The sequence below is a fragment of the Juglans microcarpa x Juglans regia genome, chromosome 2D, assembly GCF_004785595.1.
Source record: "Juglans microcarpa x Juglans regia isolate MS1-56 chromosome 2D, Jm3101_v1.0, whole genome shotgun sequence".
NCBI lineage: Eukaryota > Viridiplantae > Streptophyta > Magnoliopsida > Fagales > Juglandaceae > Juglans > Juglans microcarpa x Juglans regia.
The window spans coordinates 40,571,872-40,584,411 of NC_054596.1; the positions used below are offsets into that span (position 1 = coordinate 40,571,872).

The 12,540-nt window shown below is 37.1% G+C and overlaps 2 protein-coding genes across 3 annotated transcripts; both read right to left on the minus strand.

The window, feature by feature from the left end:
* Positions 1-611: 611 nt before the first annotated feature.
* LOC121250747 (putative uridine kinase C227.14) lies at positions 612-5,516 on the minus strand. Of its 2 annotated transcripts, XM_041149946.1 has the most exons (13): positions 5,346-5,516; positions 4,780-4,904; positions 4,620-4,663; positions 4,404-4,481; positions 3,966-4,158; positions 3,429-3,459; positions 3,282-3,340; positions 3,091-3,164; positions 2,334-2,420; positions 1,346-1,384; positions 1,168-1,229; positions 1,055-1,083; positions 612-943 (listed from the first exon to the last, which is right to left on the minus strand). In XM_041149946.1, exons 1-13 carry the CDS (start codon positions 5,386-5,388, stop codon positions 857-859), a joined length of 951 nt encoding a protein of 316 aa, XP_041005880.1. In that variant the 5' UTR covers positions 5,389-5,516; the 3' UTR covers positions 612-856. The 2 variants fall into 2 exon arrangements, with proteins under 2 accessions (XP_041005880.1, XP_041005881.1); XM_041149947.1 differs by lacking the exon at positions 1,346-1,384 and having other exon boundaries at positions 5,346-5,508.
* Positions 5,517-6,273: 757 nt separating this feature from the next.
* Positions 6,274-11,145, minus strand: LOC121251226 (F-box/LRR-repeat protein 17-like). The gene is made up of 11 exons (XM_041150589.1): positions 10,307-11,145; positions 9,831-9,932; positions 9,209-9,353; positions 8,909-9,093; positions 8,653-8,757; positions 8,151-8,248; positions 7,828-8,048; positions 7,677-7,743; positions 7,474-7,559; positions 6,902-7,000; positions 6,274-6,617 (listed from the first exon to the last, which is right to left on the minus strand). The coding sequence occupies exons 1-11, from the start codon at positions 10,942-10,944 to the stop codon at positions 6,555-6,557; spliced, it is 1,809 nt and encodes a 602-aa protein (XP_041006523.1). The 5' UTR covers positions 10,945-11,145; the 3' UTR covers positions 6,274-6,554.
* Between the last annotated feature and the right edge of the window lie 1,395 nt (positions 11,146-12,540).

A 12,540-nucleotide genomic window follows, 5' to 3' on the forward strand; every position in this document is an offset into this window, starting at 1 on the left:
TTTAACGAAATGACTATTTACAACTAAAATTGATTGCGAATAATTTTTTAGTTGCAATAAATTAGCCATAAAAGTTTATTTTTCTTGTAATGTTTAAAGATATTAGAATTACAGTTGAAAATATTTTGTGAAAAAACAATTGAAGCCAAACATGCAGCAAGCATCGCAACGCAAAACAGGAATTTGGGTGTGTAGGCAGTACTCGAGCCTAGGCTCAATAAAAAGTTCGGTCCACCAACCAGGCTCCCAGGCTTGGGCCAACTGCCAACGCAAAACAGGCCAGCCCAAACTACTGGAAGGACCATATAAAAAGAAAGCCCAAGTGAGGACAAACAACCTAAGAAGAACCGGGCATAAAACTTGTTCCGAACGAAAAGAGAAATGATATTTACAATCATAGAATGCGCAAACATCGTACAATTCTTTTAAAAAAGTGAGTAATTAATACATAACTCACATGATAAAAAAATTAATTTTTTAATGATAAATCTCATTATTTTTCAAAAGGATTGTGCAGCACTTGTGCACTCTACGACTATATCTAACATTACTCGTCTACCCTTTATAGTGAGTACCAACCAGCTGCAACAGATATACCTTTCACCATCTCAGCAACTCAAATTGTCAATCCTTCACTTATTGATCCTCTCTCTGTGTGGATAACTTAGAGAAAGAAAGAAGGGAAGATATTCATTATGGTCAACAGAAAATGAAAGTTGCCATCAACTTTATGCCAGCTTCCAATAGTGCAACATCTAAAGCCATCCTTACAACAAAGATGAAACAGGACCAACTTATTCCGTTAAAAGAACTCACTATGTGAACATACATTACTAAAAATTGACACGATTCACCTTCAGAAATCAACTGATTTGATTACTAAATCTGCATTCTTCTTCGACTTCATAATAAGCTCTGCATTCGGCCGGTCATTGTAATCTATCTGCAGGACCAATTTAGTGTGGCATACGCTTTACTATAGAAGGCATTTTAAGAAAGAGATGGATCAAGTGAAGAATCCCCTTTTAAATAGATCGAGCAAAGAGAGGCTTACCCGCCATTGAGCTATGTCCGGAGGCTTTCCTATAATAAATAAAGGAAAAAAAAAAATCATAGCTCGTTCCTTCTCAAGGGAACTAGCTTGTTAAGAAATCAAGGAACACATACCAGTTGAAATATGTCTCTTTAGAACTCGTTGCATCGACGTGTCAATGTCAACTTCAATGAACCTTGAAAATAAAAACATCATCTTTTAACGGGCTAATGGACTAATACAAGTAGTGCTATCCTTCTATGCAACTAATGCCTTTAGTGTGTGAAAAGCATTTTAAGACGATGGACCAACCAGTTCATGACCATTTTGTGGGGCATAAGATTCTGAGCACTGTCATTCCCATTTTTTTTCCATTAGTTTGTACATTAAATCTATAAAAAGAAATGTAATGATTTTCATCAGGATGGCAATATAAAATCACCAATCTATGTAAAACCAACATGAGGCAGCAGTATTTCAATCAATAATGATGTCAAAACTACATTGCAGGGCTATCTGTCAGTGCAACTAAATGTTGTCTGGTATGTTAAAGGCAATTTAGGAAAGATGACAGACCAAACAGTACTTAGACCACTTTGCAAGGCATAAGCCTCCGAGCACCATCATCCCTTATATTTTCCAATAATTGGTATGTTAACTCTATATAATATGGCAAAGATTTTGACCAGGATGGCAATATAAAATCACCATAAGATTGTGAATCAACGCGAGGCAACAGCATTGCAATGACAACAACATCAAATCTACATTGCAGGCTAGTGTCCCCAGATCCAACAGAATTACAATCGAAATAATAATTAATTAGGGCTGAAACGATTAACCAAAGTTCAAAATCTGTATGAGTGTGTTACCAAAGTGCTTCAAATGCAAAAGCAAAGAGCTAGTAGTTATGTAAAATTAAAACAGAAAAAGTAGAGTTATCGTCTGTATCCAACTTCATGGTTAGAACCTAATTAAGTTCTAAGCTAAGAAAATGTAGACGTTTTAAATGTAATTAAGGCTGACATGATGCAAACGCACATTTTAACATGTATGCCTCTCGGCCTGAACAGATTTAGTACGTAAGCCTCACACACCTTTTCATCTTTTAAAATTTTAGAATAACTGTGCCAGCATCTGAAACTTAAACGTTTGAAAGAAACAAAATATATTTTTCAAGATACATAAGTTCCCAAGATTGATTTTCCACCATATAATGTCAGTGAACTCAAACAATAAACTCAAACATGCAAAGGCTAGGCAGAGAGTGACGATAGACTGGAGAGAATCCAATCCTTACCACTTCTCATCAAATATAGATGATATCTCTTTCCAAACCCCATCTTCCAGCAATAAATAATTTCCTTCTACTATAACCACCTTGTGCCTGGAAAGCGGGGAAAAAAAGGGCTATTGGAATAGAGAAGACAAACTAAAAGCCATGGGGTACCCGAACCAAAAAGGAGTTTAAAATCTCATGTATTATAAGCATTGGATTTATAAAAGCGACTTCACCAAGAACAAATAACCAAGAAAGGATAGCAATAAAACAAAGAGAAAACCTGAGCTCAATAAGGGATGCCAAAAGTGCCATGATATGCTTTTAAGGAAGCTCACCCGTTAGGCATGGCATTGTAACGTTCTTGATTTTCTTATCAGCTCATTGACAGCAATTTCATCCCCAACAAAGTTAACAATCTTTGCAACTATCAAAATCCATGTTTCCAAGATAAATGGTTTCACCAAGTTCATCATGGAACTTAACACTTGGCGCAAATTTCCTATCTTGAACAGTTGATGGAAAGTTAATGTTTCAGAGCCTCAATAGAACCCAATCCTATTCCTATTCCTATTCCTATTCATGCAACTTTCAGGTTTGTCGGTTTCCCTTCAGTCAGGTTGTCCAAAATAATCTCCAAAGATATTTAAAAATACCCATATCTCCAAGGATAATGAAAAATATCCATGACAAAGACAATTATCTATTAATCACCTAATCCTGATCAAATCAGCAACTATTTATGAGATTCTTCATGTGAAAGAAGCAAATTACTCACTGAAGGCTCACAAAAATATCATCTTCCACTGGATCTCCAATGCCATGGTCAAATGATGGTACATAAACTGATCCCTGCAAAATCTATCATTTCAGGATCCAATTTGAGGAAAGCATTTATGTTCTTGACACACATGCATGCATGTTTTGCAGTCAACAAATTAATTATAAGTTTTCAACACCAATAGTCACCTGAGCTTTTAGGGTCTGGAGACATGAAAGCAGTAGTGCCGGATTAAATGTCCATGGAGCTGATTCATCGATTAGAAAGATCAAAACTTTTGATGTTTACAAGTTTTAAAGTTTGAAACCAGTGACTACAAAATATAGAAACCTCACCTCCCCTTCTTGCATGGGCTTCCTCTGGATTCTACAATGAAAGAAGAATACTTGAAAAAGAATTGAGCAATATATTTTCAATAAAAAGGTTACTGTTTATGAATTTGCACGTCTATGACGCCTGAGGACAAGAGAAACAAAGAAGCAGCAGGATTTGGCATCTTATGCCGTCGTAATTATTGGGTCAAATGCCCCATTGAAAAACCAAGCACACTGACATCAGGTAAAAGAAAAGCTAGATATATTTTGTGAAATCAGGTAACTCAAAATCTTTTTATATTTCATGTCTGCCTATTAAAGGCGTGACTTGTGATCCAAAACCTTACTATTTTGATAGTTTTGCGGTCAGATGCTTCTCAATGTCATTAAAACTAGTTTCTCTCTTAGTTATATATGTGGTTTGCACTTTTCATTAAAATTATTTCAGATGCTCTATGAAACTATGATAGAGCTACCCCCAACAAATAAATCGATGAAATCCTTTGTAATCCTTGAAGGAAGAAACCAGGCAAATAGAATCTAGAAAGAAATGCTAACCTCCATCTCATCCAGCTGAGAACGATAGAGATGAAACCCATCCATCGGAAGAACAGTAGCTATATCCGGAGGCTTAACTTGGGAATCAATTGAAGAAGCTTTCTGGGGCCATAACTTGTTAACACGCCGGGCTACTTCAGATGCTAGAGTGCTCTTTCCAGCACCAGGAGGACCAGCCAAACCCACAATGTGCCTGTATGCCGTATGGTCTTTTAGGGAGATGACTAACTCATATAGTAAGGCCAAGATCGACGTCAAAACAATAGAAAAGATATAATGCCAATCCAACAAGACAACAGATGAAATAAAAAATTAGATTCAACTAGGTTCCAGAAGAAATTGCTCAAATCAGGAAAGCAAGCATAAGTATTTGATTGCATACTAACTAGCAATGAAATATTCAACTACAAAACCTTTTCTGATTCGAGAAAAACTTACTTCAAATTGGGATTTGATTCAATTGCTGCCGTGGGAGCCAGACGTTCGGCTAAAGCATCATATATTTCATCGATACATCTTGAAGAGATAAGAAGCAACAGTAACTATAGAAATACTGCATAGAAGAGTAACTAATGTGCAAACGTAGCTAACTTTCCATCACACAGTTTTGTTTGTTAATAACTTCTGACAGACTGACACTTGAAGATGCCATACCTGCCTTCTACCACAGGAATTTCTCTTTTTTGACTGCATAAAACCTTTTTAAAAAAGAAAGAACCCTGACGTATCAGTATAGAATTCGCATGATCAGGAATGCGAAGTCTCTAAATCCCAACACACAAAAATAAAAGGGATTAACGATAGAACCAAATACCTTCACGCTGGGCTTCCTAATCAGAATAAGGGATTGATGAAAGGCAACTGCTCTGGGGGGTGAAATGGACGCCAAACACCGATCCCATGAAGGAAGTTTTACCCTTTTCTTAACCAGAAATGACTCTGCAAACAAACAATCGAGCAAATCATTATGCTCAAAGAAACATCACAGCAAATTTGATGAGAGTGAATTTAAAGAAATCAAATAATTAAAGGGAAAGAAACCCAGATTCAAGAACCTTTTTGGCTATCTATATATAAATGAAAACTTAATGGCTAAAGTATTGGCAACGTGCTGAGGATACCCATTAGAGAAACCATATGATTAACCACGAGACCCAAGTTCTCGTACGAAAATATTGATCAGAAATCAATAAGTTCAGTTATTACCAGATCGTAGATTGAATTTTTGGTTTTTTAGTTTTCTAATAAGTGGAATTCAGCTCAACTGGTTTAGTACAAAAAGTACTTCCAATTGCGAAATAATTTGGCTCAAATTTTCAGTTTTTTTATCATCACGCAGTTGATCACGATTACTGTTCAAATCGAGACAGAGATAAACACCTGAATAGCTTATTGACATTGTCGGGGACATAGAGGCCTCCATTTCCGAACCTCAGAGAGAGAGATGAAAAATTTTCTTCAAAAGATAGAAGGAAAGTTTGGGAAAAGTAGAACTGTAGAACAGAAATACACGTAAGCTTCTCCAAACTTGTACTGGTGAGGAGGAACACGTCAAAATAAAAAAAAGAAGAGGGTATATCTTTTGCGTTTATCCAAGATACAATTATACAAAAATGCAATGAAAAAGTCATAACGAATAATCGAATAATGAGTTTAATAAACTCGAGCCTGTTGCTCCTTGAGGGCCATTAAACAAGCGATTTTATTATTTAATTGGTGGACTCTCTAATGGCAATTTTACAAGTAAATATTCTTTTTTTTTTTTTTTACAAGTACAATTAAATATTCTAGTGTTGTTTTTTTTTTTTTTTGATACATAATATTCTAGTGTTGTTGAAAAGAGAGATCCACATCTTTTTCAATCGAGACCCTTAGTTAGAAAAAGTGGAAGAGTTTTGTTATATATAAGTAACATGATATATTATTATAACTTTTAAAAAAAATTAAAATATTAATATTTTTTTATATTAGCTGATATTAATTTTTAATGTATAAAAAATAAGATTTATAAATAAATTTTCTTAAAATAAAACGTAATTAAATAGTAATCAGACAATTCATATTAAACCGACTCACTGGAAACTCATGCTACATTGTCGAGGAGGCATGGGGCTCAAAGTTCAAACTTCAAACGATAACAGGCATACGGTGAAGAACAAAGCCTGAATATGTATCTAATGAAGATGAATATGTATCAGCACCATGGGGTGCATTAATGACATGTCTCGAAAACATGTGGTACCAGTTTTCAGGCCAGGAATGTACAACTTGGAGCCAAGAATAACATTAAAAGACAGGCATATTAGCGAAGAAAAATGTGCAAAATTGCAGATCTTTTTATTCAGGGAGATAAATGAAACTGATAAATCCAATGGTCAGCCAATGCTTCTTTCCAATGACTTTAAAGTTTGAAACTAAACAACAATTAGTTCTTCCTTTTGTTAAGGGAAAGGCAAATCTACAAGGCACCAGTCCCTATCAGGATTTGAACAATGATAAACAGTTTGAATACTACATGGGGCACACAGCCACAGAAGATTAACATAACAAAACAGACGAGACCGCACCATGTCTACAAATGTTCAGTGATCATCTCACAAGAACATTACATCGCTGTCTTTTGACCCTCTGCTTCTTATCGTCATCATAGGACTGTAAAAGCAGAACAAAGAAGTCTTAGCATATGATCAAAAGAGGCATGGATTGTAATCTAAATAAGCTTGTTATCCCATGACAGTAAGAAAATAAACATGGTCTGACTAGGACATTTATTTTTGATAGGTTGACTAGGACATTTATACCTTGAAACCAATAAGGGATCAGCCAATCAATGTTATACATGTAACATTTTAAGGATAAGTGTTTCTTTATTCAAGCAATAAGGATAAGTGTACCAAAACCCTGGTTGAGTTAAACGGTGTTTTTTTCAGCTTTACCTGTGCACTGAGGAAGTGAGGAACATGAACCCTTTTGGATCCATCAGCTAAGCGTTTACACGGTAATACATTTTCCATGGCCAAGAAGTCATTGCTGACCTGCAAACATATTTGGCAAAAATGAAAGTGTAAGAACAATTTGTATTCTAAATTATAGTTGTCCCGTCTTAAAGAGAAGATGAAGCGATCAAGGAGATGTCAAAGTAGAAATGAGGTTTTCCACATGATGGAACTCTGCCTTAATAATATGAATTTAAGCCTCTAAGACAAGCGCTGCATGAAAATGAGCACATCTTCTAAAAAGAATCATCATTCACTACATAGATTTACAAAACCTAATATCAACATGAAATAATAATTTTGCACGCTGTGCAAGTTAATTATGTGCGAGATATCATGGAAGGCCTGCTGCTATTAGTAATTTTTTACAGTGGTGGTCTATCAACTTGACACTAACAAAGCATGATAATGCTGCAATCAAGTTGGACATGCAAGTTCACAAGATCCCCAGATTCAGTTTTCTGAAAGATAAACAGTCCTTCCAGACGGGCTGTAGTCAGATTCTTACTTACCTGACTTTCAATGGCTTCAATCAACAGCTCTTGACATCCTGATGCATGCACACTTTCTAAATTTCCGCACTGAAGTAGCAATCTCTCTGGCACGTGAACAACAATAATCAATTATATGTTGCATAATAATTGAGAAAAGAGCTTTAATGTTACAAAAATGTCCAAAGAGATCATCATCTAAGAATATCCATCCAACAACATACCTGGATGCAGATTCTTACAAGAGTTTAGATTCAGATCGTTCAGTTCTGGGCAGTTTAGATATAGAGCCTGCATTCAAATTCACAAACTAATAACCAAACAAAGCATTATACAAGAATACATAATTTTAGTTTTTAAATTAAAAAACCTCACATCTAAGCCAGAACAACCCCACAAACTGAGTTTTTTCAGCCGGTTGTGCTTGATAATCAGCTTCTGGTGAACAAGGTGTAGTTTGGTTTTTGAAATGTTCTTTAATTCCCAATCATTGCTTTCACCGGCAAGTGGATTTTCAGAATTGGGATCACATATGGTCATGCCACAGTCCATGAGTTCAAGAAGAGGCAATTGAGCTGTGACAAACTGAATGCCACCTGAAATTAAAGTTAACAACTTAATGAACCAAATCATGAGAGAGCAAATATTAACACTGGATCAAAATAATAAATTAGATGAAGCCTCGTATGGGGGATTACTTGATGTAATGTTGGGACAAAGAGCAAGGAGAAGCCTCGAAAGTGTTTCAGGGAACACATTGCATATCATTCCAATGCCACTATCACTAATGCTTGATCTGAAAATCGGGAGCATAACATCAAAAACAAAATCCAAACATTATGATAAGTGAAGAAACTATAGTCTTCAAGTAAGCATGTATTTAACCATTTTTTGGACGAAGCCTAGAACTGAAGATTTGAAGCCAACTTGAACCAGAACACAGTAGCCTAACTTTGTGCAATGCAAGGACTTGAAAGTTCAGAAATTCTTCTAATAAAATCTTATTCCACTTTTATCTTATGACAGGATGGTTACAGAGAGCCACAGATTCTAGGCATTGGAAACAGCACAATTCATTTTTTTTGAAGTGCGAGTTTTTTATTCTACATGCAGTGGTTACAGTACACAAGGCTTTCTCTATTACCGACACATTCAGTTATCTTAGAGGCGTTGCAGCTGGAATTGGGAATGAAAACATACCCGCTCAGATCAAGCAATTCTAGATTTGGATAGCTTGAAGCAATGGCCGCAACGGATGCATCGGTGATTTCAGATCCAAGAACCAGTGAAAGCATTCGCAACCACCTGAACAACAAAGAAAAAACTTCATTGAACTTGTCATTATTGTTCTCCAGTGACCAAAAGAAGTCATTGAAGATTGCCAGAAGACAGAAATAAAGTTAAGAATGCCGATTGGCAAACTAAAGCGGCCAAAGATCACGGTTACTTGACAAACCTCAGCTGTGCACCTGTAAGAGCAAGCACAACAGAATGAGAAAGCCGGAGGGATGCCATGTGTATGTTTTGCAACCTTGTGCAATACCTTCCCAAACCATCAACCATGGATGTTAGATCAGTACTATCATTTTGTTGACGAGAAAATTCCAGGGAAATCTCTTTCAGATTTGGGCAGTTAAAAACCTAACAACGATTGAGCACATACAAAAGAATTAACCAAAATGCAGAATGCATTGCAGTGCAGTGCAACTGTAGAGAAAGATCACACTTTGAGTTAAGGAAAGGAGAAAAAAAATACCGTCTTGGAGAGGGAGAATAGATCGGAAAGCCAAAGTGTGGAAAGACTGGACGAACAAAGAACAAAACCCCCTAAATTAGAACACCCTTCCATCTTAAGGCTTTTGAGACATCGTTTATCAGCAACGAAACGGCCCAATTCGTCACTGCATTTCAAAATTCATTAACCCGATCAGTGAGCCAACTTAAACTCAGTATTTTACAGCTCAGAAAAAAAAACATTCTGTTTATATCCATCCCACATTACAAGAAGTCGTGAAACATGTAACACCAAAGACACTGAACCTTAACGGTCCAAAAGATAGAATAAAACAGAGCCAGTCTACTGCATCCCGAAAACAAACCAATGCCACCATAAACCGTGACACCACATCAATTGCCCACACCTATTAGAGTGAATCAAATACTTGATAGGGCACACCATTGCAGTTTATATCTTTGTAAAATAAATAGATCACAAAAATTATAACCAAACGTTGTATCATGAAGATGTACAGTTCATCATACTGTGCATTAAATAGCACGAAACAATTTCATTAGCTTATTCAGTTGATATTCTATAAGATAAACCAATGATTCCAAGAAAAAGGGGAAAGAAAGAAACAGAAGAATAGGAATCATACCCGGTGATCCGATTCATCGCAGTATCAGATTTCAAGATCTCCATAAATTCCAGATTAGGGCATGAGAATGCAATACAAGCTAGCATTGTTGCATCCACATCACTGCAACACCATAAAACAAACATTCTTAATAATAAATCAACATTTATTTCTCTAATTATGTTCTCTTTCAAAATACTTCAAATTTTGAAAGCGAGTCTGCATTGATCGCTTAAAAATAAAAATCATTCTAAACTGCTCATAGATCAAACAGTATAATGGCTATTCGCATGGATCTTCGAAGATCACATATACGACATTGTCTCTCACCCATATTTATAGATCAAACTACATTTCGTTATTTTAGCTTATTTTTCTTGGTTGTTCGATTAATTTAAGCATATTTGGGCGTGGTTCAAGGTCAATGTCCACAGGATAATCTGATCCAGCCGATAAGACCATAGATCTGATGGTCTCTCGTGTACGGGAACCCTAACCTTTCCATTCTAAGCGAGAGCCTCACGAGCCCAGGGCATTTCTGCAACACCGATCCAACAAACCCAACCTGAGCTCTGGCTGGAACCCTTAACCTGAGCTCCTCCGCGGCCCTCCATAGCTTCCTTGCCGTCTCCCTCCACCCCTTGCACACTCTTGCCGCTGCCAAAAGCCCTACCGGCGGCAACCTCCTCAGTATCTCCCACAAACAACCCGGCGGAAACCCGCCCGAATCCGGATCCGGAAATGGATCGTCGAATTGCAAGTCCTCCTCGTCGTAAGCGGCCTCGGGCTCCGGGAAGCCTCCGCGGACGTCTTCGACGTCATCATCGAAGGAGAGCGCGCGGCGTAGGTTGGAGCAATGCTGCCGCAGAGGTGGGGGGCGCGTGGTGGAGAGGGAGGAAGTCGCCGAGATCGCTACAGACGAATCGGCGTGCGTTGGAGTGCTTTCGATGGCGGCGGTGGTTATGGCGACATGGCAAGAGTGACCCTTCTTAGGTAGGCCACAACGACCACAGTTGTAACTTCCACGCTTCTTTCCCAGCTTGGCCTCGGAGGCGAACTGGGTTTCACCGCCGGGAGTGGTGGGAACTCCGGCGGACAAATGTGATTGGCTACGATGGTGATAGTGATGTTGCATGGCTAGCGAGGGAGACAAACAGTAGAAGTGAGACTCGAGAGAGTGTGAGAAAGCATCTGTGAGATTGCTTAAGATATAAATGATCAGTGGTCAAACTGTCACAGCAGCAAGCAGAGAGAGAGAGAGAGAGACAGAGAATGGTCGGTAAAGGGGCGGGAGAATAAGAGCCATTTCGCGCGCTGGGTTTGAAATAATTAAAAGAAAAATTGACGAAGAAGAGAATAAAGGAGAGGGAGGACCGAGGAGCGTGCATTCTTATTTTCTGACCAAAATGACCCTGCGCAGAAAATATGGAGATTTTCTTCTCAACGCCGACGTGCGTCCGGCAATTTTTAATATTTATTAGTAATTCACATGTTTTATTTATTAATTAATATTTTGTTGTCGGATATTGGCATAGGTTTTTTTGGCATAATTTGCTAATTACGGAAAGGCAAACGTACGTAATGCTGCGTTTCGAGAATTTAAAAAGTAATAAAAACGGGTGTGTGCTGGAAATGTAATTAATATTCCGATTAATTTTGTTTGTGACATAAAATAAATAAATTCACCCCTACAGATTACAAAAAAGGAATGGCATGGGCCTTTCCTGCATAATAATATAATTTCTTTGAACTTTTTTTTCTTGTTAAAAATAATCAAGACAAACTAGGAGGGATGAATTTGTCGTGTACGTGAGTAAATGCATTATGAGATGTTCTCATATTAAATATAATATCATAAATCAAAATAATACATTTAGAGCTCTACCAATACACTATTTTTTTTTTGTGACTGGTTTGTTTTTCACTACTACTAATACTTTTTACAAACAAGCGTTCAAGAGACAGTCCGACCTCAACCTTCATAGAAGGAGGAGGACTCAACCTCTACAAAAAAAGTCTGAGAAAGAAACTTTTTTTTTTAATTTTAATTAACAATAATAAAACTAAAAAAGAAATTAGTAAGATAGATGCGAAAAATAACGGATTACGATTTGGACCAACTTCGACAGATTTTAGAATCTATGACGGCGCGTGAAGGCAACACATTTGTCTATTTTCAATCACAAAGGTCATATCTAAAAAATCTGGTGGTAGCGAGTCTGGTGATCTAGCGCCTGTGACGAGAAGAGCTGCCTAAAGGAATGGCACGTGAGGACCACTTACGGTCATAAAATCGTCACTTTCCTCAGAACGATTTGCAACTTACGAGTCTGCTTGTGCCGTATGTGTTTTTCAAAAGTTACCAAAAAATCATAGATCTGTCTTTTTTAATCTTAAAGAAAATAAAATAAACTAAGTAAAAATAACTATTTTAATAGACAAAATAGATGGATGAAGAGAATGAGGGAGAAGCCGAGGCCCCATCCTCCTCCGGCAAAAAATCATATTTGGAGTCCTTAATATTTTAGTAGAGAGAGGGAGAATTTCCACATGAGCTTATATGGATGCATGGTATCTGTCATCCCTTTGCAGGCCAATTACGTACTCGTCCCGTCCACCATATTAGGGAAGAGTGAATAAATTTTTCAATTTAAAAAGAGATAGATATGATGAACGGATTTTATATATAGTATTTAATAGGAATCAACACAATATTATAAATTCACTCAGA